This window comes from Erithacus rubecula (genome assembly GCF_903797595.1).
Source record: "Erithacus rubecula genome assembly, chromosome: 3".
Classification (NCBI taxonomy): Eukaryota; Metazoa; Chordata; class Aves; order Passeriformes; family Muscicapidae; genus Erithacus; species Erithacus rubecula.
The window spans coordinates 19342252-19370223 of NC_136689.1; the positions used below are offsets into that span (position 1 = coordinate 19342252).

A 27972-nucleotide genomic window follows, 5' to 3' on the forward strand; every position below is an offset into this window, starting at 1 on the left:
AAGCAAATTAGCTTTTGCTATTCCCAGAGCCAGCTACAGCCTCTCAAAGGAAGCTCTGCTTTCATGTGAATGCCTGTTATTTTGTACTACTAACTATCCTAGCTTGCTCCATTTCTACTGTGGTTTGATGGACAGTATTATAAAAATGACAGAAATAGTTTGATGATAAATAAACAAATAAAAAAAATAAAATAAAAAATCGAAATTATTTTGGTATCATTTAGACACTTCTTAAGTTTTTAGTGAAAAACAGAACTAAGATAATTTCAATGTCTTCATTATTCATTTATATACTTCTCATAATTTTGATTTTATTGTTCAATCCTAACATGACTGGACATTCATGTTGTACATTGACTGTACATTGTTTTCAGAAAGCCGGAATATCTTTTGTAAATATGTGTCTTAAGGGAACATGAGGGAATTCACATCTGAGCACCTCTTCTCTCATGCTGATCAGCACATAATCCAGATTCACAATTACAAGATCAATTTTTTTACTTTTTCTTGCTTTTAGAAGGTCTAGGATCAAGATAAACTGATCAGAGTCTTTGTGTTGTGGTTTCTGAGCTCCTCCTGAGTAACCTCACCAAGAGCAGAGAGACACATCCATAGAAAGCTGCATGCTCAGTGTGCCAGAAAGGGCTGCACAGGATGTGCTGCTTTGAGCTGGTGTGCTGAAATCAGGCCCTGGATGGTGCATTTGCATGACTAATTTACCAAAAGGGAACAGTGATTCTTCCTTTTTGGTTAAGCAATTTTTAAATGTTACCATGGTGCCTTATTCACCCTTCAAGGGTTTTGTTGGCAGAGTCATCAAATATTACATACACTCAGTGTTTTTATATAACTGCTTATCTCTTCCCCTTCCTACTGTCCTTCCTAGTAGTTCCCTGTGTGCATCCAACTTTCTTTTCATTTCAAGAAGGTTTTAAAAATCTCCTTCTCCATGGAGATGCTTACAAATACTCAGTTTACAACCAGGAAGCAGGGATGTAGAAGCAGGATTGAGTAGTCAAAACAAGTTCTTTCATTATCAGCTGTCACTTGAGCTCTTCAGGCCAAGCAGAGCCCATTTCCACATCCTGCTGGTGGGCACCCCAACAGTGTCAGGTCCATTTTGTCAGCCTGACAGCAGGTGTGGGAGTTTTGGCACTGGGGCCCTGCTTTCCAGGCAGAGCTGGTGGATGCAGGAGTCCATCAAGGTTACACCAGCCTCCACTTTTGATCAGATTGGGTTTTCAGAGTCACTGGTTTCTATAACAACTGATCCCTCTCTTGGTTCCCATTAGTTTTTTAACAGTGGGAAGCAAAGCTTTTTCCACTTTTGTAGAGAGAACTGTAGTGTCATGCATCTACAGCTATCCTGGATAAGCCTGAAGCAGATAGAAAGAGAGGGAATAAAAGGAGAGGGGATAGGTATCTTTGCTTCACAAATTTATTCAACCCTTGGCAGAAAGAGGTAAAACTAAAGATGAAGTAATAGGAACAGTCTAACTTCCTGCATCTAAGGACAAGAGAAATATTTAAATTCATTCTGCAGCTTTATGTGTTGCCTTCACTGCAATTGGTTTTAAAATGAACAATTCCCAGTGTCTTTCTTCCTTTCAATTTGTTTAAATCCATACAATTTGCTTTTTAAGCTTGGGTTTATTGCTCCAATTAAATGGGGAAGTAATAATACCTCTCTTTGTCTCACAAATCCAATTAAGTAAATGATCACAGCGCAAGTCGTTCCAGCGCATTTGGGGTGATCTATTAAACATAACACAATGTTCAAGTTCTTGATAGTTGTTGGGTTCATTTTCCTCCCAGTTCTCATAAATTACCTGTGTTAGAAATACATATCAATTACTGTGTGATTCTAGCTGAATAGAAGTAATTGAGGTTGCCATCGTGAAACAATTTCATTATCTCATCATCTCATTATCTCATCCCATCTTTTTTATGGGATCAGTGGGAGTTCAAACAGACCTTAGAGGGCTGTGAAGGTCATGCTGGTCAGGTTACTTTTCCCACCACTCTGCACCTGAAGAAGGTGCAGAGACTACATGGTATAGAAAACCATGTGTTTGATGAAAGAAAAACTGATAGGCAGAGGGAGTTATATTTATCTTGTTTTATGAAAGTTGGCAACTGGGCTTTCCTGTATTGCCATACAGCAGTGCCCATTTTGGGAGGCTGTGAAGGTCTGAGGGCACAGACTCTCAAAGGTGGGATATAATTGATACCAGGGATGAAACACAGGCAATGCTGTGTTAACACAGTGCACTGCATCTATTCAGTACATATTCTAAAGTATATATTTTCTAAAAGACAGAAAGTCAATTAATAACCAGCAAATAAAAACTCACAGGGGAGCCATCAATCCAGGCAAATCCTTCATCAGGATTTAAGAGAAACAAACCGATCCAGAAAGCTTGAGTGTTCAGTCCTTGCTCCCTAAAATAATTCATACAATATAGATATATAAGCATAGAAAGAGAGACCAGGATATGAATCCTGAAAAGCACAAAAATATCCTGCTTTCTGTCACACCTGAACTGGGAGCTGTGGCCCAAAGCCAAGCTCACTCCCTGCACTCTGTCAGGGAGTTGATAGTGCTCTGAGTTGAGCTAAGACTTCTCATATTTAAAAATAAGTTAAAGTGATGTGGCCCAGAGCCAGCTCAGGCTCCCATCCCTGTGGATGCAGCACAGCCCTTGGTTGTAGTATGAGGTCAAAGACAGAGGCTATAGCAAAACTAAAGCATAAATTGATGTATATTTAACTAATAAAAATAGTGAGAATTGATTTTCTACTGTTTTCATTTGCTTCTTAACACTTCCTAAGTAGTTTAGTTAATATTTCATGCTATTTATCTTGTTGTGCCCATGGACCAAATAAAATTACTATTTCAGTCACTGCATAAGACAAAGATTTTCTTCCACAAATATTTTAAGCTCTAAACCAGAGACTCAACAGACAAATTAAACCACTTCAGGTGATCACAATACTGAAATATATTTAAAATCAAGAAGAGTGGGATCACAAAAACTTCTCAATAGCAAAGTTTTAAATCTGTTTCAGAAAGTAAACCTCCATTCTCCCCTATGTGAAGCAGTTTTGGTTAAAGAGCTGTATATTATTGACATGTCTTGATATTATGGAATACAATCAGAATATTGGTCTCATTTGAGGGGAAAATAATGTCACAGTTTGTATGTCATGAGCAAGACACAGCATCATCAACAAGTCTAGCAAAGGTTAAATAAAATTAATTACTCTTTAATTTCAGGATTTTTCACTTTATAGTCAGAAAAATTTTGCATTAAGTCCTTGAATTTCGGTTTACATTACACAGTAACTCAAGGGATTTTTTTTTGTTTTGTTTTGTTTTGTTTTGCTTTGTTTTGTTAAAGAAGAATTGCATACAGTTACAAAATACTAGTTAGAGCTGAATATTTTATTTTCTCCCTTTAAGGAGAGGGACTGACATGTAAGAAATCAATAAGATCTGGAAAAAAGCCTTGCTAAAACCAGCCATGAAAATTACCAAAATATTAAGCTTCTTTGAAATAATCAAGATTTTATTTTTTTTTTTTTTTAAGCAATGTTTCAGGATGTTATTTCCGGAAGAAAATCTTGTATCAATGTAATTTAAATTTGATTGTTTTTATTCACTCACTTGTTCAGCTCCAGATATGTTTTAAGTAATTTTTATTTAACATAGCAGGAACATAAAAAAGAATCCTTATGCAAGTACTCACGAAGCTAATTGCCATAATAAAATTTGATCTTCTCTTGTATTGATTGTGACCAGATTTCCACCTATTTCTCTACAGAATTCTTCAGCTCCAAACCAAGACTTCTTTTGTTTTCCCTCTCTCACAAAAAACTGTTGAGAACAAAAAGTAAAAACAAGTTAGTAAATTTGGAAAGCTTGTAAAATATATGTAATTAAAATTAGCGTCATTTTAACATCCCTTTATTCTTGAGTGAGACAACATGACACCTGTCCAAGCCTCTAATATTAAGCTTTAAAAATGTGAAGAGTAAATATGGTTTTTTTAGCATCATCTATTTTAAAATCAGGCAAAAGTAGTAGAGGCATCTGAGGAGAACAAAAGGTATCAGAATGTGCAGAGAAGAAAAAACTAATCTGTGGCCTAACTGAAACTTTCTCCACTGAAAGGTTCAAAAAAGATGGAAAACTCCACCACGGCATTTCACAGTAGAAAGCAGGAAATTCTTGAGAAATGGAAGGGAGGGGTAAGTCAGGGAGTTGGACTAGAAAAGATAGAATGGATGCAGAAAACTTTATGGCCAAGTGTGGACCCTATCTGAGAAAGAGGTTTTTTTTATTGAGGTGCAAGCACACAAATACAAAATACACTTTCTGCCATGAAGAACATACATTCTTGGGCTAAGGATATGTTTAACAGGACTAAGTGCTTGACATTTTATGGAAATGATAATTAACAATTTGGTAAATGGTGACATAGAAGCTCAGACCCTTGTAAATATAGGAATAAAAGCAGCTCTGGTCTCCCAACAGAAAGATAGTCCCAGGAAAGAAAGTGAGAGCAGACTTATATAAAGACATGGAAGAAAAATGCTGCAGATTTATTTGCTTGATCTATATTGCCTTTTCTTGCCTCTTTTCCTTTGTAAAAAGGAGAGCTTTTAAAGGCATTTTTAGGTAAATCAAGAGAATGCTCAAAAATTTTACTTGCTGAAGAGTCACCAGCAAAACTCAAATCCAAAAGTGTTGCTGTGAGTTTCACATGCTGTGTGAGAAAATGCCAGAGGGGCACATTTTCTCTCAGAAACATTGTCTTATGCAAATGACACTGCCATCTCTTGAGATGCAATACTATGTTTTTTCTGAAGTTCCAAACTCCTGGAAGCAAATAAATTAGGTGAGGTTCTCACCTGGCATTTAGATAAAGGAAAGCATTTCTAGCACTCTGTGTTCATCATTTTCCTTTGCTAATGTTGGTTACATTTGATGGATTTTCTTTTTCCCCATGTTTTCTCGCCATGAATACCAAAGAGAAGATCATTCCCAAATAATGCCCAGCACCTGGCACAGTCCCCTGGCCATGCACACTTACTTTGAAGCATGACTCTGCCCGGGGGGCTCTGTGCCATCCTTCAGCACATGTGGCTGCAGGGATCTGTCCTGGGGGAGCAGGGGGTGGCACTCCTGCTGCCCGCTGCTTGCAGAGGTAACTCGATGTCTTCTCACAGCTAACAACATCCCATAGTCCACCTGCAATTCCAGTCCCCATGACAACACAGCCTTGCTCTTTCCCTTTGCGATGTGGAAAAGAAATGAGTAAAATCAAAGCTTTAATTACTGCGTAAAGAATGAGACTTTTTTTTAATTATTATTATTCATGGAAGATTATAAAAAGAAAGATGCAGATTATGCAGATTAAAAAATATCCTGGATATAAAACTATTTTTAATACCACCTGTCAGAGGCCAGATATGGGCCAATGAATCCTACTGTTACAGCTTTACCAAAGCCACAGATTTGCAGTTTCAGAAAACAAATCTTCCTTATCTTGCCACGCCAGGGAAATCACAAGGAAAATGGCTCTTGATTATATTTACATACCTAATAGATGAGTTCTCAATATCCTGGTAACTCAATTTCAAGAAGGGTAATGTCAAGTACAACAGGTTTGTTTTAAGATATAACCAGCTGTGTGAAGGTAAGAGCTCACAGGCAGCTGATAAGCTGTATTGCTGAAATGCCAAAAGTTGCATGTTCACTGCTCATTTCTCACATATGCACGTTGTAGATCAAAAAACGTCCAGAATGACTTTTCTAAAGCTGACAAATTGCTGTTAACTGGTGTTTTAAATGGAAAAAAAAATAAAAACCACCAAAACCAAAAGATACCATGGAGGTGGTTAACTCCTGCACAGTATTGTCTACCAAAACCTGTCTCTACACCTTGGCAGGAGGTTGACTTAGATCAGCACCAGCAGCTCGGCTGTGACAGTGTTGGTTGCACTGGTGTCAGGCACAGCTCTGATGGTTTTGTTTTACCTACAATGACAGACACAAAACAGTGCCCACCCTAATTTCTAACCAGGGGAATGACAGCACAAACCTGTGTAAATGCAGCTGCAGGGTTGGCCCATGCAGAGCTTACCTGGCATTGCAGTGTTCCAGTGTGTGAAATGAGGAGTTTCTCCATTGCTCCACTTGAAACTCCCTCGTTCTTCTATGTCAGAGAGACCAATCCAGAAATATTTTTCAGACCTGAGCCCCGTCAGACTAATCAGGAAGGTTTGCTCATTTCTGCAGTGGGAAACGGTGTTCATTCACAGCCTGTTAGTGTGCAATATGAATCCAAGTGATACAAACAGAGGAGTGTTATCATGACCCCAAAACAACAGCTCCTCAGTGAAGCTCAGACAAAACCCTACTAGTCTTTAAACTGCAATCAAAAGAATTTCGGGAGGGACAACTTTCTCCTTACAGCTGAAGGCATCTGAAATGCCACAAATTGCTGCTCACATGGGATTTTACAATTTACTTTATTATTACTCTATTTTAATCTTTCCAAATCTTTGAGGTGTCTCAGACAGACCACCAATTCAGGACCAAGCTGTCAGCTTTGCTACCTGTCACCTCTGAAGGCAGTCATGCTCCTCAGGGACCATGGAGCCATGAAACCTGGCAGGGATGTAGGTAGATTAGAGATGATCCATTCTGGCTGTGGGAGAGGGAAGGTTCTGGGGAATATTTCCTACATTTGTACAGAATTTGGCTTAGAAAGTAGTTTAGGAAAATATTTTTTATTAAAGCTTTCCTATCATAATGAGAGACCACCTGTCAAAAATTCTACTGCCTACTTTCCAACAGAAAAAAAAATCCCAGCAAATCAAAAAACACCCCAAAGACCCAGCCAGATAACAAAAAAGAAAAATCTCACCAAAAAGCCCACCAAAAAAACATTTAAAAACAAAACTAAACTAAACTAAAAAAAAAAAAAAAAAAAGAAACAAAGCTAGAAGTTGCCTTAATTATGAATGGAAAGATAAGAGGAAACTGTTTAACTCAGGAAGTCTCCAAACATGAAAATTGCTATAATGGATTAAGTAGATAGCCCTACTACATTGAGATGTTTATTTTGGGTTCATTTTTCCTGAAGCATAATCTTTGCATGCCTTACTACAATAAAAATTTTTGAAAAGTGCTGATAAAACACTTTGATGGGTTTAAAAAACGGAAAAGTTTTGCAAGTTTCTCCATTAAAGACATTGATTTTTAAAAAAGCTATTTTCCCACCTGCTTTCCACCGTAGCTAGATAAGCTTTGTTGTGTTCACATGTCTTATTTGCTTCTGAGAATGTCAGAAGTGCAGAACCCACCAAGTAACAGTGAAAACCATATCTTTTCCAGCCCTGCGACAAACATAAAATTTTTAATATACAATGAAAAGTGACTTCAAGGTAGAAATTTCTGTGTTGTTGTGTGTATAAATATTCAATGCTTAATTTGTTGCATCTGTTTAAAACTAAGACGAGTCTGGGCTGATCTGTTTGTAAATAAAATGTTTTTTTTTATTCTGTTCACTCCTACAGGAGGCCTTTCTGCTTAAGGGATGGCATTAAGATCTTAGTTTTCATCTCTTTTACACATACATGACTTTTCAAAGAAAATTGTGTCTGTGCTATTTGCTATGGCTTTCCAGTGCTCTGTGAGATTGAGATTATTCTGAGTCTACAAGGAGCCTGTGATTCATTCAGCTCCAGCTTTCCAGAGCTGCACAATCAGGCATAATAAAATTCCAAAATATTGCGATACAGAAATGAATTCACATACAAGCACAACCCCCCCCAAGCTGTCCCTGTCACTCCCAAGTACAAGGAGTGAGGAGATTTTCTGGGCCAAGAGGAATCCAGACAGTGCCTATTTTCAGGGGGAATGGAAAGGAGGAATATCAGTAGAACAACCCTGCTTCTTCCTGCTCTTACAGACATCTCTGCTGACCAATACAGACAAAATGGTTTTCTGAATCACAGGGTGGCTCATCTGGGGGTGGAGAGCAAGGCAGTAATCATATACCTGTAAATTAACCTCAACTTTCTTGAAAATTTTCAGATAAAAATGGGAAAAGCAAATATATTAGTAAACTGCTATCATGGTTGCCCAACAGTAGATTTTCTATAATATACAAAGACAGTATCCAAAAGAAGCAAGAACTAGTAAATTTATTCCTGTACATTTCATCAAAGATTATTTTTTATGAGAGAGCATTTACTTTCTGGCAGCCTGGGTCCTCGATTGTCTCTTTTTCAGAGGATTGTGATGAAGGCTTCTTTTTACAGATGTAACCAAGTTGCTTATAACAAACATCAGTTGCCCAGTATCCATCCTAGAATAGCAGGGAGAAGGAACAAAAGTCAAGAAAAGGCACACATAAGCACAACTACTGTTTTTTCTCTTTTTTTGCAAGGTCAACTGCAGATTTATTAGAAAATTAGACAAATCTGTAAGTACTAATTTAAGATCCATTTAATACTGTTTTGAGATAAAAGAAGGAAATTAATATTTTGAAGTCTCAACGTTTCTTCTTATTAAACTTTTATATAAAAGGGTTCGCAAAGATCCATCTCTTCTGGGGCTGAGGGGATCTGCTTTTGGAGAAGGATTGTTTCTCTACAGTACTGGAAAAAAAGATGAATTAAACTGAGCTAATCAATATCTGTTAGGATTGCAGTAAATTGAACTATTTTATCCATCAAAGAATCTGAAAAAAAATAAGGCCTATTTAAGAGGAGCTTTCCCCTCATCCCTCCCATAAAATCTGGTTTAGAATCAATTCTTTTGGTGCCTAATGCTGGTGAACATTAGTGTTATTCTATCACATAAAGGTTGTCTCAATAACAGCATGCATTTCAAAATTCATAACACTTTTTATGTGTGCATACATGTGCATGCACATGCATGTAAACGTATCAAGCAATCACATCTTGCAAAAAAATAAATTTTGTGAGTCAAGCAGTCAGAAATACTATAGAATTTTTCATTAGTTTCTTGGCAGGTAGATGACAGTTAAGAACCATATCCTAGTGCCAGGTCTCTGTGCCTCAAAGCCATGTCTCAGTGATGTGACACTGAACGACAAAATTGTCCATCTGATTGGAATATGAGGTATGAAAACAGCACCTATGGTACCCACATAGGATATTAAATAGTTCATCCCTATTCCTCTCCCAGAGCTTAAACTTTTTCATTGAAGAAACCAAGGGGAAGAATTTAATGTAAGATTTCTGGATCAGAATTTTCACCAGACAAGGAATTTCACAAGGGCATACTGAGAAAATGTTTCCACTCCTTCTGACGTCTCCTAAGCGCTGAACTTGTCTTCTGGTTGGTACCAACTTTTCGAGCAAAACTGTTTCAAGACAATATAAGGAATGGTGCCAGAATGAGCCCTAAAGAGGGTGATTTGTGTTGAGCAGCTGTTAGTGTGCACTGCTGTGGAAGGAGTGCCTGCTGTACCTGCCCCTTCCCAGCCACGCAGTTCTCCAGACCGCTCGTGTAGCTGGGCTGGCTGCGCTGCCACGCCGTGAACGTCACAGGGCTCCCGTCACTCCACTCGAAGTAGAAAGGAGCCTTCAGGGCATTCAGGCCCAGCCACAGCTCTTCTGTTGGCTCTGGAGCACAAGGAAGAGGTTTGGTTACTGCCCACTGCACAGAACCAGCAGGGATTGATATGTTTGGCATGTGGTACCCAAGAGACGCTCTCTGTGTTTTTATAAAAATGCTGGTTCCTCTCAGATCTCTATAAGAGATGTGTTGCGCAAAAACCACCAGATTCCATTCAGAAAAGCTGGTTTTAATGAACATAAGGCTCTTTACAGCTTGCAGAAGATCTTTGCAAACTTTCTGTGATTCAGAACAACAAAATGGTGCTGAGCATGAAGAGGCTGTGGGTGTCCCACCTCTCAGGGGACCATAGTGAGTCCAAGCCATGAAGACACCTGCCAGTACATTAGAGCACTTGTGCTGGCCCATCAGGTGTGTTCACCAAGGCTGGCATCTGCTGTGTCACAACTGGCTGCTACAGACCCAAGTATCAGAAGTGAAAAGATGTTTTCTTAGAAGGATATATAGCAAGAGATTAGCATCAGCTAGAGGTTTGAATCTCAGCAAGATTATCCTCTAGGTTTGTAGCTCAGTTCTAAAATCTTGCACATAGAAGATAAGTGCCAAAAGTGCAATCATTAGAGATCTTTATGTGTCTCTGGAAAGAATATATATTTTTTTTTGTTTTCTCCTCCTCCTTTATAATGTTTTACAATGTGGATTATTTATTGATAGATATAAATATAGTTCTGTGTTTATGCAACAGCAACAACATAAAAGAGCGTGGTTAAGTTGGATTCAGTCTTTCACTTGTGATATTTCAGAGAAAGTATTAATATTTAATATGAAGTTTAGCTTTTATGTTACAGATGGAGCAAATGCAACACAGGCCTACATATATACTCACTGTAACCAAGCTGTGACACTAGAAAGCTGTATTCAGCAATGTTGTGGATGCTTGCCAAATCTCCATCTTGCTTTTTACATGAGGACAGGGCATCTTCCCATGTTTTGGGGTCCCGGTGAATGTTGTAGCAGTGACCTGCATATGGCCACCAGCCATCTGTGCACTGGACAGGCCTCAATTCCTCTAAAATCAAAACACATTTTTTTTCAGAACAACAGGAAAATAAAGGACACTAGAATGAGGTCTCTTGAGTGCTCTTTACAAAAATGGGATGATATGAATAAACATAAAGCTGTAGTTGGCAATGTAAAATACATTCAAATTAAAAGCAAATATCATTAAGGCACAGTATGCTAAATATGTAAATAGAATGAAGCCTCCTTAAACAGAGAATCACTGAAAAATGCCCACATTATCTGGGAAATGCAATTTGAAATAATTATCTATGAGGAGAGACCAAAGCAGAATCAGCTTTGTCCTCTTTGTCCCCCAGAGCCACTCAGACTCGTGCTGCCTGTGGTGGCTCATATTGAGCTCTGCCTGCTGGTCTATGGTTTTTCACCAACAAACGTATGGAAAAGCATGAAGCAGTTCCTTGAAATCTGCAGGTCAGGAAACCTTGTAAATTGCTGGAGACTTTGTGTATCTTCTAAGTGGTTTTTTTATAACTTGAATTCCTAATAATGTTTCCTCAATCTTGCTTTAAAAATGGAGTCCTGCATTTCTTTTTAAGGTTAATACTGGAATAAAGATTCTCTGAAATGATTTATCTACTTTCTTTAGTTCTAACTCATTCTTTAAAAGTAGATTTCACAACATTCCCAGGTGACAGTCCCCAGTGGACTCCTCTTGCATGGGGCATGTTCCCAGCCAGGAAATTTGCCTTTTGGCACTGGTTACCATGATGGAACATCTACAATCTATCTTGTAAGAATGAATGATAGAGTGATGGAATAAAATAATATTCTCCTATGAATGTTTACTATACAAAAGGAGAAAAAAGGCAGCATATAAAAGTCTGTGTATCATGTATAGCTTTGAATCTGTGTTTTTCAAAGGTTTCTAACATCTTAAGTGATAAATAATGTCGCATACAAGTTCCTCGTTCTAGAAGTCATAAAAACCTTTCTTTTTATTTGACTAACTTACCTTTGGGCATAATGTCAGCCTTTGAACTCAAGGATCTCTTTTTACAAATGTAGCCTAGTCTCTGGTTGCATGCTTGGTTTTCCCACTTAGCATTGATTTTGGGATTCAACACTCCACAGATTTTCCCAGGGAGCAGGAAAGGACTTCCTTTAAATAAGAGAGAAAATAGAATCTCACAGTAACAAATGAATAAAAAATATTAACAGAAACATCAAATATTAACAGAAACATCACATTACCAGTGGAAACATCTGCTTTTTATGATTTCTTGAATCACTAATAGAAAGAAGTCCTTCCATACAGGATATCTTCCTTGAAGTTTATAGGATGCTTTCTTTCATCAATACATGAATGAAATAATGACCCTCCACTGACTTTATTATCAGGATAGTAATGGAAAATGTCTAATTATTTTCCTGACACTCTAGTTCTTACAAAAACTGCTGAAATTGGACCTTTGTGTCAAAAACTTCCAAACTAGAATATTAAGTTATATTATCCTTATAGTATATTTCGAGAGTTTCATAGTGCTGTTTTCCTATGCAATATCTTTTTTCTGTTTCAGTTTGTACAAGCCTCTGTAGGCAGCAAAGAAAAATTTTCTGATATAGCTTTTGAAAACTTAGAGGAGAGTTGAATTTTTCCTTTGACACCTTGTAACTTTTTCAAATCAGGAGAGAGCTTGGAATAATCATGGCACAAAGCAAACACAGAACCAAAAAATCTCAAGAATCAAAAGGAAAACTTGCCTTGTATGAGGAACTCCACAAACCCACCCCATGGCTCCCTAAGCTACTGAATAGTGTTTAGAATTTCTCCAAACAACAGAGTGTTTATTAGCATTATTTGCTAGATATTTTGCTGCCTGTGGAAGATTTGACTTATATTCACACTTGTGGACAACATTTTAAAGAAAATTCTGATCTTTGATGTGTAGGGTTATGTATCACTCCAAATTACACTCTGCTTTCATAAACAAGCTCTCAGTTTAGATAAGAGAATAAAATACTGTGCTATAACTGTATCCACTGTGAACTTTGTAATTTGAAAGTGTTAGTCTCAAAATAGAGATTTAGATCTTGAGCTATTGTAAATCAGAATGGACTTTCCTGAAATAACCTTAGCTAGTGCAGTTTTTATAAGTTGGTATCTTATCATAATTAATTCAAAGATAACGAAATAGATACATCTCTTACCTGGAGCCCAGTTTAAATATCTGAAAGGGCTGCCCCCAGCCCATTGCCATCCACTGTTGAAATCCAAAGCATTCAATCCAATCCAGAAGGCAAAACTAAATTCCTTAGTTAGCTCTAAATTAGGGGGAAAAAAATCTTTTAGTTGTATTCCATTATTCTTATTCATAGCAACATCGTCTAAAAGAACTTAAATGTAAAGTAAGAAATTCATATTTCTTATTTTAAACCAGCCCCAAGCCAGTATTTTCTGCATTACTGAGATGCACTGATTACAAAAAGTAAAATTTGTAACTGAACCTATATTGAAATATCGAAGATCTTAGCAGGGCAAATTAACAACTCATTTCACTATTTAAATAATACTTTATTTTGCTCACTTGCTTTCATTGGAACATAAGACATGTAAAAAGCCCTGATTTTCATAAGGGAATTTTGCTAAAAGTCTTCTGTAACAGATTTCATGGAGTAAAAGGAAAATTCAATGTATCAATATGGGTCTTTTCAGCTTCTTTTTCTATGGGAGTTCTTTCAAAACCTCCTTTACACTACTTATAACCAAACAGATGTTGTGATACCTGTAACTGAAATCCACTGGAGGTATTTTGATTTTATGTAGCAAATTACCCTTACTAGGGGCAATCCAACCATTATCATATGTTCTCCTGAAGACATGAATAATCCTTGAAACACAGTGGAAAAAGGTAAATTAGAGGGCCAGCCTGCAGCCCTGGTCAGGAATGAGTGCCCTTGCACAAAGATGAGCAGAGGAAACCCTTCCCTGGAGCAAACTGCAGGAGCTCCCATCTGGAGCACTGTGCTGCCATGGGGACACTTCAAAGGGGTTTCTGACCAATGCTTCACAAAAACCCTCCATAAAACAACATAAAAAGTTCAGCCCATCCCCCTTTTGGTGTCTGCTGGACCACCCCTGACCCTCTGCCCTCTTTCTTCACTGAGGCAGACAAGGCAGCCAAGCTCATCACAGCATATTTTATGGTCTATCCTTTTACCTCCTATATATGCTTGTTCCTGAGTCTCTGTAATGCTTAGCAGTTCTGCATTTTGCTGCTGACAGCTTTTCCTTGCTTGGTGCCATGTTAGAGCTGATTCTGAGTTTATCTGATAGTGAATGCCGGTTGAAACATCTTCTGTCCAAAACCTTTCTGTGATCTCTGGAAGAAGGGACATAGAACACTGTTCTAGTGGACTCACATACACCAACTTAAAGAAAATAAAGTGTGTAATAATGCAAAATCTCTAAAGATGTACACAATGCATCAGAAAATAAATGATGAAATATGTCTAGGCAGCAAATTAGAAAAATTAATAATTTTTTAAAATTAAAAATACTATTTAAATTTTTTATATTTTCAGAAGGAGTGAATTGTTTTTGCTTTCGAATTTTCTCATAGTGCAACTGTTGTTCTAGGTAAACCAGACATATTTATTGTTTGAAATAAAGGGATTCCAGTGAAGTTAGAGGAAAAAATCAAGTGTGTAGGTGACCTGTGACCCTGAAGGCTCTTCATGACTGATGGGTAGGAACTTCCTCTTAGCTCACCATCAAGAGAAGCAGTTTTTCCATAAGTTACAGAAAGTGGCCTTTGACAAACAAACTTGAGAAACAATAAAAGAAGTCTGGTATCACCAATTTACAGCTCAGCTGCTGTCTTTGCAAAGCAACTCACTACACCTGGTGAAACTGCTGTTGTTGGGAAGGGCATTGGTGAGACAAATGTTTGTGTCCTGAACTGGAAAGATCCAAACATAAGTTCAGTGCAGAAGACAGAACAAAGCTGGGAGAGGAGCATAATTCCCACAGCAGCATTTTTGTGTAGTCTGGCAATAGGAAACTAGAGCAAGATAGAAAATTAAAGGGGGAAAAATTAGAAAATGGAAGGTTAAGTGAGAATTGACCTATAGAGAATGCCTGAGGAATGAAGAGAAATAGGAATTTTTGGAAAGGAACATGAATGTCTAAACAATAATGTCTAAATTAATGCTGTTCATGCCATGCATTTAAGTCCCATAAAAGAGACTCTTCACCTCTCTGGTTCACAAAGAGAAACAGTCACCTCCAGCATTTGAGTCAGAACCTTTCTGGGCTGAACCAGTCTTTGTTCTCCATTCACAACAGAGAGAGCTCTCAGCCATTGGTACCAGTGTCCAGTCTGTAGATTTTCATTTGGGCTACTCTAACAAGGTCAGGCAGGAGTGCAGCAGATAGCTCATAAAAAACCTGGCTGCTCAAGAGATGGTTTGCTCAACATTTCATGACAAGTTAATAAGTAAAATGCAAGGCTTACCTATTAGTGGGCAAAATCCATACAGTTTGTCAGCATCAAAATCTGCAGTTGTTGCACACCAGAGCAGCCCATCTGACCTGTCAGCATCTGTGCACTCATTGTACTGCTTGTCCTTGTATTTGAAAGGGAATACACAAGGTTGTCCATTGGCATTTCCTTGTAATGTAAAAATAACTAGGGGGAAAAAAGTGGTAAGAGGACATGAAAATAATAATAAAATCCTACATTAAACTTTCTAGTAATGGATCTATCTATATATTTGTCTATCTAAATTGAGAAGTTATGCAATCTTTTAAATCTATTTTTATCATAATTTCTTGGCCAGTGTAGCAACAGATTTTAAATAATTTTTCTAGTAAAATGAGACGTTTAAATATTGTAGTTAAATTTTATACATATACACCATAGGCAAGTCAAATTCTGTAATGAAAAGTTGGTGATGCATTGTGGTTCCTGAGGAGAGAAAACTACAAAGTAAAACAGTGAGTCCAATGCTTTATTTTTTTTTTTTTTTTGCACAGCTCAGTAAGTTTGCTTTATTTGCTGGATTGCTCTATCCATAACCACTCTTTCATCCCATCTATTCCTTAACTGTTGAAACAAAGAGGGTGGCTGACCAGAGAAAATACAGACCAGAGCATGAGCACATTTACACAGTGAAAATTTTGGGTTTCACTTGCACATTTCTCCACTTGGAGAAGTCTTGCAGACTCATCCTGAACTCAGATTTTTTAAGGTTACCAATGCTTTGTATTTTTAAACTATTACAGTATAATGGGAATGTTCTTTTACTGTGAAATTTTTGATATAGACTCTCAATCTCACATTCATGCAAACTTGTTCCTCCACTCAGCTCTCCACATATTACTTTTTAATTTTCTCTCTATAACTATGCCCAATGAGTGCTAAACATCTTCAGAGTAGAACTGTTCTAATTTGGTGAGGCTGGAGGGGAGGAGCCAGTTCTTCCTTCTCATACCTCATGTCATGGGGCAGAAACTTGCATAGTTATCATGCAAATATGTAAATCCCTTGACTGTTCACTGCACCATAGGTATGTTGAAGGTAAATGGAAAGAGGTCCATGCTCCCTCATATTTTATTTCTCTCCCACACAATCCCATCTGATTTAATATTTCCACCGAAATAAATTCCAGTTTAAAGATCCTTCTATTATTACCTCAATTTTTCAATCATCCCTACACACATCCCCCAATTTATTTTGTGAATCAAGGACTGCCAGAGTATCTAATATACTCTTTAGATAATGTATCAAATCTGATAAAACATACAAAATAATCAATCTACGCATTGAAACTGCAAAGCTGCCCAAGATAAAGCATTTTCATATCTAGTTTAATACAAAACTAACAGGAAACTTACCTGATGACTGCAGTGAACATTGCATGAGGGAAAGGAAAACTAGAAACCTGGAGAAACTCATTGCAAATGTAACTTGCTTCTCATTCTTCTACCAGAAGCTGGATTAGAAGATTGGCAATATACAAAAATCCTTCTCTCTGTAGAGAGTAATGGGTCTTTCTCTGTGTCAAGGGGTTGATGGATATAGCTCTGTACTCTAAATAAGGAAATGTCTTGTCACATGGTATTTTGAAATAACTGGAGTACACACTGTAAACACTGCTCTCTGAAGAGCAAGTCCCTTCCAGAAACGAAGTCTCCATTCTTGCAACTAGAGGTGGAGACATTTGTCATCTTCTGTGACATTGCTAATAATAATACAGGTATATTGTTGGGGTGCTACACAGGACAGACCTGGAACAGCAACCTAAGAACTGAGGACAAGAAACCCACAGTGAAATATCATCAATTAAAACCCTCAGTTTTTACCCTTACATCTCAGAAACAAACAAATCCCAGTGATTCAATACATTGTAATAATGTCACACACTATATATGTAGAAGAAAAAGAGCAAACTTTACAGGAACTGCAGTTTTTGGTGCATTGTGAGTTCTTGCTCACTTTGAGGCGGATTTTGCATCATTGCACTGGTTTATTTGATCCCAGTTTGGAGCTGGGCTGTTCATAATTGCTTGTCAAATACTCGAAAAAAGTGGCAATCTTCAACACTGCAGTCTAGTAGTAAACTTCTCTGTAACAGAAAGGAAACTCTTGTCTGGAATGCTTTAATACTTTGCCAAGTAAAAGGACTCATTTATCTACCTGAGAAATTTCTAATGAGGCTGTTTCAGGACAAAGCCAAAGATCAGCTAATTTGGCAAAGCTCCTTTTAACCTGTGAGCAAAGTGCTCATTTGTAGACTTGTATTGGCATGGCAGTTTTTGTACAAATATGCTGCAAAGCCCTGCTGCAAATGTTAACAAGTCCTGCTATTCCCTCTGTTTATTTACATCAGTGAAATTAAAATAAGTTGTGAGAATGAAATTGAAAAAATCAAGAAATGAAATAGCCAGCAGTGAGATATATATAAAGGCTGAACAGTAGATGCCACAGGAGGAGCAACTATTATTGCTTTTATTTTTACAAGTGTTGGGCAAAATTATTGCAAGATCTGGACAAGCTTGTTGACTTGGCTGTAGAAAGTAGTAAGAGAGAAAAACATTTTCTGAAAAAAAGTGTGGATTACAGCAAAATTAGGAATTGAATGATTGTTTAATAATAACTACTTTATTTGCAGACCACACTAAGGGAAGGCTTAGCTTGAGCAAGGCTTGCAAGACTAGGTCTAGGCCATGGAGCTGAATGGTGCCACAGGCACCAGTGTGGTGGGGCACAAATGGAAGCTGAGTTTCCTGAGTAAAACTGTATTTCAGACACATCTGAAATAACAACATGAAATTGCTCTGACAAAGGAAATGCTGAGGAAAAGTACCTGGAGGACACAATTCCTGCCCAGTTTCCACATTTGCCTCACTTAGTCCCAGCCTGGATCTAGTTCAAGCTGGGCTTTCTCCTCCCTCTTGTGTACATGGATGCTTGTGAGGATTCATCCAGAGCTACACTGGTGGGAAAAGATTAATGCAGACACTGGGGTAGGCTGGAAGAGGAATTGAGTGTTTCACAGCTCCCCCTTTGGCATGACCAACCTGCTTCACATCAGCTGCAAATATTTTGGAACCAGACACTTTGTGCAATAACCTGTTCCCAGCAGTGTCCTGCACTCTTGCTTGTATTTAAACCAAGAAAACTGGAACTCAAAAAAGGAAAGCAGCTTCATTAGTTGTTGGTTTTGTTGGGTTTTTTTTCTTTTTCCTTTCTCCTTTTTTTTTTTCCCCCCTCCAGCTTTCCAGCTTGCTCAATAGGCTCTGTGCAGCCTAGGGAGGCAGGTGGTTTATATTATATATTCCTGGGGACTATCTGCTAAGCACTCTTTCTCATAAAGTGTTTAGTTACTTAATTGTATTTACAACTCACTTAAAAGCTATCTTCTAGTGCTTTCTACAGTTCTGACATCTCAAATTTACTCTCTTGCAGATTTCTAGTACAAAACCATCTGCTGCATTGCTTAGTTTTCAGTTCCTTATTCTTGCATTTAAAAATGTGAAGTTGGTGCTTATTCAAGCTGAATTCAAAGTGGTGAGGAGAAAAGCCCTCCTTGTTATTGACAAAAGAGCTGTTGTGCTGACAGGAGCACCTCCCTTCCCCTTTCCCCTCACTTGATTCACAGGGCATGCTGAAGCTGGAAATTATAGAAAACTTATTTATTTATTTATTTATTTGTTTGTTTATTTATTTATTTATTTATTCATTTCAAAGCATTAACAAAAAGAAGCAAGAATGTCAAGGTAAGAATATTTTAATTCATGTAAGTAAACATACAACAGATAAAAATCACGCTTGAATTGAAAAATCATTACAACCTATACCTGGTCTTAATTTTCTTTACCGACATGAACCATTTTCCAAAGCACAAAATGAATATGACAAGACTTTCTGTCCCAAAATTTTCTGAGAAAAGAATATGAAGCAGTTTTATAAGTGTTATAGGCTTTAGCCATAAAGAAGAATAAAAGTACTGTCTGGCGCAGTGGAGTTTGTGGGGTTAAATAAGTTCAAGTTTGCAAAAGAGTTAGGTTCCAATTTGTAAGATTTTTTTAGTGCTCACAATGTCACAGCAATGCAGTTCTAAATGGCATTCACACTTTACTGGACACTCAATCTCACTAGTTGGCTTTCAGAGTCCTTTTTCATTAAGTGTTTCTTACAAGTTTTTTTGCATGACCATCCTTGATAAGGCACTTGAGAATATCTTGACCATTATGACATCAAACTCTAATTCTGATTTTTTAAAATATGAATGATAAAAAAATCAGCTAGTGCAAAAAGAGGAAAGTGATTTAATTTAAGATTACACTAGATCTCACTAGAGATTTTTAACAGATACATGCTTTAATTTCAGTGAGTAACTTGCTGCTCCAAGTAAAATGCCACAGGACCCATTGTCATCAATGCTTCAGTCACCAGTACATCATTTTAATAGTGTTTCGTTGCCAGAGTCTGTTGAAAGCTGGTTTTGTCTTTTTCTTTTGTAGAAATAGGCTGCCATGCCAGCTCCAAAAAGAGCTGAAACAGCCAAGAAAGTAAGTAGCCAAACAGAGACATGAACAGGTGGGTGAGTCTCTTCATTCTTTTCCTTGCCTGAAATGAATCCATATAATTGTGAGAAACCATAATAGTTTTTATTTCCACATACAACATGAAAAGCAAGAAGGAGATGCCCTCTTCTACCTGAACTTGAGGGCTCTAAATCTGAGCCCTGGATTGTTGCTGATCAGTAGTCAGGTCTCTGCTCCTAAAGCTAATATGGTTTTAGTGGATCTGGAGTACAGTGATGTGCAATACACGCAGTGGATGATGGCAAGAATTTAATGAAAATGTACGTTTTAGGTGGATGTGGGATGCTAATTACTGGAAATCGGTTTTACAATATTTTTATGTTACATGATTTACTATAATATCTTTGGAGGAAGATTTCATATACACCTACATAGTTTCCAACAGGCTAGTTAAAGGTTAAAGCACTCTGTATCTGCTCTGGTGTGGTCAATGCTGCAGGGTTAGCCAAGAACAGGTGAGTGCTCTTGTGCATGTGAAGGCACCTGGAATCACCCCGAGTGATTGGTAACCCTGCAACCCTCAGAAGGACTTGTTCTCTAAAAGAGAGTGGTTTGGGAAAACCTATTTTAAGTTCTTCCCCTATTTAGATTTTTCTTAATTTTCTTATGAAAGCTCTTACCTTTTTGCTTTATAGGACTCCCATTTGGCTCAACTTCAACGAATATCAGAGAGAAATGATATGACACTTTATTAGAATCCATACATTTGACTGTTTGCAAAAATTGTACAACAAAAACCTTTGAAGTTCTACCATTGCATTAGTAACATATATGTCTGCTACAAAAGGCAACAAATTGAGGCATTCACTAAGCTTTCACCCTTTCACCATCCTACTTAACATGATTTTTTCCACTTTTGAAACTTCATATTGTTTTTATATTACCAATATTAAAATACTGACTCTTTTCTATGTTCATTCAAAATAAGGAGCATTCACATTTTTCCTGAAACATTAATTTTAATGTGCTAAGAACACGATGTACCACCGGAGATTAGTTTTACTTGGAATATTTTGGGAAGATCTGCATGTTTAGCTGTTAAAAAATCTTTGATTCCTAAACATCTTCCCAAGAAAACGCCTACTGAATCACATGAGTAATCTTCCTATTTGCCTCTGTGTAAGACAGAGAAAGAGAAAAATAAAAGACCTTTATAACATTGTTATGTTGCTGCTAAAGAAGTACAAAAAAAAAAAAAAAACAGTTTGGCATTTAGAAATGAAGAATTATACACATAGAATTAAAGACTTCTAAACTAACATGAAAATATTTCTCATCTTGGCTCTTTTACATTACAGTTTGCAAACACCCTTGGTACCCAGAGGAGAATTTATGAAGGCAAAATGTAAAGTGAAAGCAAAGCAGAATGCAAAATGAATAAATACAAAAAACCAGTAATCCCTACTAAGGCAGGAAATAGTACATATGGGAGCATGGTATGATTCAATGGATGAACTTTAGAGATTCCTTATTATTTTAGTACTGTGTAGGATGGAATGTAACTTTTACTAAGTCTTTAATAGGAATTAGTTGATTTACTGCTGTGGGCATGTGCAGATTTAAGCACAGAAATTAACAGTTCAGGGGAGATGACTCTTTCTTGGTTACAGTTCAGCTGTAAGCTGTAATCTTTTTCTAGTTAAAGACTACTTGGAAAATGAGTAAATGCTAACTCAAACTTTTCAGTTATTTTTTCACCACCTACCATGTCTTGAGATGTCTTTAACATTGATATCAAAATTTTTTAACTTTTTATCCAAATAATAGAATCTTAAAACTGGCCTTACAACCAGCCTTTTTTTTTTTTTTTTTTTTTTTTTTTTCAGGTTTTCAACAAAGGACAGAGATGCTACCTATGATTTACTGGAAACAATGCACAATGAAAAAACTAAAAAAATTAAACCTGATCTCACAGCTACCACAAAAGAAAATTCAAAGGTTTAACAATGGCTACCTACCATTTTCTTAGGTTACATAGATTGACTTTTAACATCTAATTTTGAAGAATAAAATGATACTGGTTTCTTGCAGACAATTTTCTTTGTATTTCCACTTGGAGATGATTCATGTAGTGTTTAACTCTGAAGCATTAGTCTGGTATATAGAGTATTGTGTGAAATTTTCCAAAAATGCTGATAAGACATCTTCTCTAATGACCTGAAGTTTTCATTTACAAGGGAAGTGTTCCTCATGTCATTATTGCAATAGAAACAGGTGGCCTTTTAAAATTCCTGAGGCACTACTGAATCAGGGCCAATATGAAGTCATTTTGGTATGTTGGGGAGTAATGTATTTTTTGAGAATAACAAGCTAGAAGAGGAAGATTGATTCTTCCTCCTTGCAAGGATATAATAGCAGTTAAACTGATAGTTCTTTGAATAGTCAAACCCTTGCACAGGTGTTTGACAGGTGCCATTTCAATGCCTGTGTTAGGTACTCAAAAGTTTCTGAAAGTTTCATTCTCAGCCTAGGCTGCAGGATATTACTGTACTCCCATGTGACTGTAGACAATGATGTGGAGAGATTGCAGTCTGCAAAAAAAGGCAACTATAAATGGCTAGAGAAGTGGGATATGCAAAAAAACCTTCCAGGAATTACTTCCAAACCTGTGGTGAGGGGCTTTAACAGTTACTAGTGAACAGATCTGTCCTGTCACTAAGAGCTGACACACTGAAGACTTACCTTTGGGTTTTTTGCAGATAAATCCTTTTTCATCAGAGCAATCACTTTTGTCCCAATAGCCAGATGGTGCAGTTATTTCCACACACTGATGTTCCTCACCAAATTCTTTGTCCTCCCAGTTAACAAAGTCCAGGACAGCATTATCTAGCCACAGCCACTGGCCTACAGAGCAACTCAGAGTAAAAAAATTAAAAATGCATCTATTTCATTAATATTTTAACTCCTTAGCTCAGCAATTGACTTTAAATATCTACAGTGAGCCACTCTTCAGCAGAAACCCATGTTTCTTTGTAAAGTACAGTAATCCTCAATTTTCTCATTTTTTCCATTAAAAATTGAAATTAGAACATACCTTCCACATTCTGGTAAAGTCCTATCCAGAAGCCTCCTACTTTATTTCCAAGAGGTTGAATTTTATTTGTCAGAAAGTGAGATTCATCCATGTTTCCTACTGAAACCAAGGTAGCTCCTGAAAGACATTAATAAGCAAATAAACATAACCTATGTGAGCAACCACTGTAATGACCTCCTCTTTTTGGTCTGTACAAACAATAGCTTCTGGCAGAATTAATGCTGCTCTGTTGATCTCTCCACTGCTCCTTGCAGAAGACAATGGCCTGGGGGTACTCAGAGGCTGTGGCCCCCAGTGCTGCCCCCAGGATGGTATTCCAGAAGCCACAGGCTGATGGGGAACTCACACACAGGGAAAATGCAGACTTGAGAGGACAGAAGGCTGCACAAAGTCACTCATGTCAGCTTATTCTCATTGTGCCAGCCTAAGAACAGCTTAGTAGGCAAAAAAAAAAAAAAAAAATTTCTATATATTTCTATATATTAGTTGATAATGAAGGCTCTCACCTAAGCGAGCACACTCAAGGGAGGCCAGTGCCCAGGTTCTCTCAGCTGATGCTTCCAGGTAGTAGCAGTGATCATGGTAAGGGATCCAAGCCTGGAGCTCATCTGCTTCAGGACAGTCTCCAGGCAGCTCAGCAGGGTCAGTAGGAGCTATCTCTAGAGAAACCAGATTGGTATGGAATTGGTATTGCATTGTGAGTCATCTATGATGCTCTGAAAAGTGTGTAAATAGTGTGGGATTTCTCTCACCCAGCTTTATCTGTCTGGACATCTACTCCTGACTATTCCCACATTCCCCCAACCCAGACAACAGGGACAGCCAAGCAGTCAGAAGTGGGAAACATCCTATTTCTCAAATCACATTTCTCAGGACAAGGAATCAAATTGCATCCTGCAACATCTAACTGCCCTGGCAGTGCTGTGAGCAAAGCAAACCCTGAGGGAGGACACAAATCTCAGATTTGCATTATCACAACACAGAAAGCTGCTGTAGGCTGATGAATCATTAATGCCACAGTCCCATGTTGTCTGGCTGCTTGGTCTCTTCATGCTGCCACTTTATAGAAAACAAAGCCATCAGTGGAGCATGCCTCTGCCAAGTCAGACTCTGATTCTGATCATGGGTGCAACTCCAATTCACTTTGATGGATCTGTAGTTCTTGCACTACAAAAGCAGACCAAATGCATGCAGCCTTAAAACATAAAGGAGGGAAAACAGCACAATTCTACAAAATCTAGATGCAAACATGCCTCTGCATATATCTGCAAAGAGTTAAAGTACCATTCACATGGCCAAGGCTCTCCCAGTTTTAGCTCTAGCAATAGTGAATGGAAGTGAAACTCTTGTCTGTATTTCAGCTCAGTGACACCCATGAGTGAGCTTCTCCAGCTGAAGTTCATACAGTCAGTGCACAAACCCAGCACCTACTAATACTACAAACAGATCATGTGATTTATGGACATGTCTTGCAAAGAGGAAAATAAACCTTGAAGATTGAGCTTCATCTTATGGAAACAGTTTTACCATAACAGCAGTGCAGCTGTATAGGTTTTCACAGGAGTTTTTCCTGTGTCTAAATTCATACATCATCCAATAGCAAACATCCACATTCTGATGGGAGGTAGGTGCTACCCTGAAGCTTAGTGCTCTGCAGGGGTAGCCCAAGCTACAGCAAATTCTCCAGGATTAGGCATGGATTCCTCATGGAATTAGGAATGTGTCTTTAAAATTGTTACATCCTTTTACTTACCATCTGATATCATGCAAACTGAAAAGTAGCTTTCATTGCAAGATGCTGTTTTCCAAGTACCATCAAGATCAAGGTAAACACAGGCATTGTTCTCCTTTGGTTCCCCTGCTGCCCACTTTGTGTACCTGGTTTTCCAGTTATTGGTCCATTTGTAATAGCTACCAGTCTGAAAACAAAGTAATTCTGGTAATATATATATTTACTTTTTTTTTTCAACATAAGAAGTTCTGTCACACAAATACAGTGTAAATATAACCATATGTCTATTTGATTTTTTCAGAAAAAAAGTGCAATTTTTAAAAATCCTATTCACTATTCTAAGCAACGTAACTGGCCAATTTGAGTTACACAAGAACAAAATATGAATAGTGTTCAACACTGCATTGCTTTTGGAAGGGTTTTTCTGAAGTAACAAACTTCTACAATATGGCAAGAAAGTCAGACGAGGCTGTCTTAGGTCATTTAGTAAATCCTACATCAAGAGAAGCAATTACAGAGAATTTGTCCTCTCTGCTCTGCTTTATTTAGATTAAAATTGGGAACTATTTGTGCATAAAGATTACTTGACATTAAACAGTTAGCTTAAATCTTAAAATATCTCCCTAATACTCACAGTAACTTCCATTAATATAATAATAGCTCTAAGTATCCTCCTGGATATCATAGTGTTTGACTTTCAGGAAAGCCAACAGTCACTTCATGGCAGCTGCACTTTCTGACTCTTAGTCTGCAGCTTGACTTCTTTTACTCTTTCTAGAACTTTTTACTTTCATCTTTTGCTTCTTGCATGACCTTTTCTGTGATTCTTCACTCCGTTTGGCAGATGAAAATCCTTGACTAATTCTAGCAGTACCCCTAGATTTTTGTGTCATGCCGAATAGAATTGTTCCACTGTTCTATCTGGTCATCCAGAGGACAAGTGGAGCAGGAAAGTTCCCTGAGCCCTCCCATCTATTCAGCACTTACCATATTGCTATTAAGACCAATCCATACAGGTTTTCCATATTTCAGCACCTGGATCCACAAGAATGAATGGATGTAGGCATCTGAAATGCTGGCAAGTTCTGCAGATTTCTCTTGACAATTTTTTCTGGCCTCTTCCCATTGCATTTCAGATGAAATTATTGAATAGCTACTGTCACCATAACGAGTAAAGCCAGAGGCTGGGTTTGTTGTTGGCACTTCAGGCTGTGAGGGAACTATGGAGGAAAAACTGAATGGATCACTTTATAACATATTGCTCTTCTGTAACATGCAAGCTATAAAAAATTGGTCAAAAGGTCCTAGTCAATAAATCAAAATTTCTTTTTAAGCTCATGAGCAAACAAACAAAGTAATAACAAAAACCAAAATAAAAATAAACAAATCAACCAAATAAAACCCTCCCCAGACCGAAAAATAGTGCTGAAAATAACTTCCAAGACATGGAGGAAATTTGTTAATGTAATAAGATGAGTGAAATCCTGGATGCCCTGAACTGGACTTGCTATATACTTGACTGGTCCAGACTAAGTCTCCTAATTTCACGTTCTGTGCTTTAAGTTTTCTGACGAGATCTGAATATCTGAGTATACATTTGTTTGTGATCACTGGTGGATAGGACTTAGGACAAGTTACTCAAGGCATTAACTGTTGCAATCTGTAGTCTCAGCCTGAGACCTTCCTGATGTTAATTGATCACCACTCACTGTTAACTCCAAGTTATTGGCCTGTCTGCAAGGACTGTCATGTTTGAGTCAGGCAGTGTATATTTACACCCTTGTGATTGCAAATGTATTCAGAAGAGCTGGAACTAGGATCAATAAAATTAAAAATGCCTCCATAAAACTATATATTTGCTGTGAAGGAAGGGGGTCTTCCTGCAAGCATGTTAGCTGTGCTGAGAGTGCATAGGCTGCAGGAACTGACTGAAGTGAGAGATTACGGAATAATTTTACTCTAATAAAGCTGAAGCAAAATTGTTTTATTATCTGTGCTTTGCCTTCCCTACTTTATTACATGCTTGGGCAGCTGGGATTTGTATAATTAAAATTCTGCAGAAGAGTCAACATTCATTACTCATTTTGGTGTAAAAAAAATAACAATATTCTTCTATAATAAAGACACACCCAAGAAGCTGTACATTTTGATTGACATCATATGGCATTCAGTAGAAATAGAAAAGGTTAAATTCTCTGCCCAGATTCATCCAAGAGAATGGGAAGATCACTGCAAGGACATGATTTATACAGCACGTAGAGAGGATGCCTAAACCTCTTATACTTCTCTGAGAAAAAAAAATCATTTATTATTCCCTTGTATAATTCATGATTAGGTACAAAATCCCAGGGAAGATAGTGGTTCCTCTTCACCAATTTCTGTGAAACAAATTGTACTTTAAATGTAGCACTGACTTAACACTGATGGAGCTCTGAAACCCTGATATTCAGGAGACTCAAATCTGGAAGAAATTACATCAGGTTGCATGTTCATCTTATCTAACTCAGGTATTCTTTCTCTTTAGGAGACTGGGTCAAGCAGAACTCACGTGGATTCATCTGGCACACGAAGCCTCTTTCGTTGTCACAGCTATCATCTCTCCACTTCCCATCTGACTTCCTGATGAAGACACAGTCTGTCTGAAGGGGAGAGGAAGAGGCACAGCCATTACAAAAGGCAATGAGGAGGGGTGAGCAGAAGCTCCTGTACTGCTAGGGCAGGCCTAATGGCAGAGAGGAGAGGAGCTCATTGAACACCTGTGGAATTCCTTCAAATTTCCTCGGTTTCTGCCAAGCAGATTCTCTTGGTATTTCTTAGTGACCCCTTAAATTTGAACCAGGCTTCCACTGGTGTCAGTTAAGGTCTGAAAGAAGTCAATTAAAATGCATTTTACCAGTTTTAATAATAACCCTATAATGACTGCATAAATAACTAAGGTACTTATAATAATTCTTCTCAGTTCTGATTTACAATTATGTAGATCTGCTTCAAAACATTTTTATCAATGAGGCAAACAATACAAGAAATACAATTAAAAGCTCTAGTCTACACTAGTTTAACTGAAGCAGACTCTCTTGCAGAAAACAGATGCTCTTTGCTGTTTTTTATAGTCATTATCAAGTTACCATTATCAGATGCAATAAAACATTTTCTCTTTACTTCTTTGTGCTTAATTGCTCTAGCATTTCCTTTATTACTCCCCAGATTTTAAGACTGGCCATAGCAGTTTTTTGGCATGCCATCCAAGTTTCTCCTTTATCCTGATTCAAATAAGTTTTAGTCATCAACAAGTTGACCAATGGTAGATGTTAAAAATATTGGGTGACTAACTGCCAAACATTTCCTCAGAAATAATCCCCTTTGAAAAAGAGGCTGAGTTTCAGCAGAGACAGTAATTTCACTGAAGTTATCAATTTGTACCATCAGAAATGAGTAAAGCAGTGTAGGAACAT

At 37.6% G+C, this 27972-nt stretch overlaps 2 protein-coding genes across 2 annotated transcripts in view; both read right to left on the reverse strand.

Annotated features, from left to right (window-relative positions):
- LOC306800003 (macrophage mannose receptor 1-like) overlaps positions 1-16711 on the reverse strand; it is a 32770-nt gene extending 16059 nt beyond the window's left edge. Inside the window, exons 1-14 of the mRNA XM_079301730.1 lie at positions 16539-16711; positions 15157-15330; positions 13861-14022; positions 12851-12964; positions 11655-11801; positions 10506-10688; positions 9512-9666; positions 8268-8381; positions 7292-7407; positions 6150-6298; positions 5097-5296; positions 3750-3877; positions 2355-2442; positions 1685-1829 (exon numbers count right to left, since the gene is read on the reverse strand). Of these exons, the coding sequence (XP_079157856.1) occupies positions 1685-1829; positions 2355-2442; positions 3750-3877; positions 5097-5296; positions 6150-6298; positions 7292-7407; positions 8268-8381; positions 9512-9666; positions 10506-10688; positions 11655-11801; positions 12851-12964; positions 13861-14022; positions 15157-15330; positions 16539-16599 (1936 nt within the window). The 5' untranslated portion in view covers positions 16600-16711. The remainder of the gene's footprint in view (positions 1-1684; positions 1830-2354; positions 2443-3749; positions 3878-5096; positions 5297-6149; positions 6299-7291; positions 7408-8267; positions 8382-9511; positions 9667-10505; positions 10689-11654; positions 11802-12850; positions 12965-13860; positions 14023-15156; positions 15331-16538) is intronic.
- A 2205-nt stretch (positions 16712-18916) lies between these two features.
- LOC306800368 (macrophage mannose receptor 1-like) overlaps positions 18917-27972 on the reverse strand; it is a 30811-nt gene continuing 21755 nt past the window's right edge. The window contains exons 23-30 of the mRNA XM_079302412.1: positions 27069-27159; positions 25508-25740; positions 24542-24707; positions 23295-23447; positions 22789-22905; positions 22437-22598; positions 20375-20407; positions 18917-19776 (exon numbers count right to left, since the gene is read on the reverse strand). Of these exons, the coding sequence (XP_079158538.1) occupies positions 19607-19776; positions 20375-20407; positions 22437-22598; positions 22789-22905; positions 23295-23447; positions 24542-24707; positions 25508-25740; positions 27069-27159 (1125 nt within the window). The 3' untranslated portion in view covers positions 18917-19606. The remainder of the gene's footprint in view (positions 19777-20374; positions 20408-22436; positions 22599-22788; positions 22906-23294; positions 23448-24541; positions 24708-25507; positions 25741-27068; positions 27160-27972) is intronic.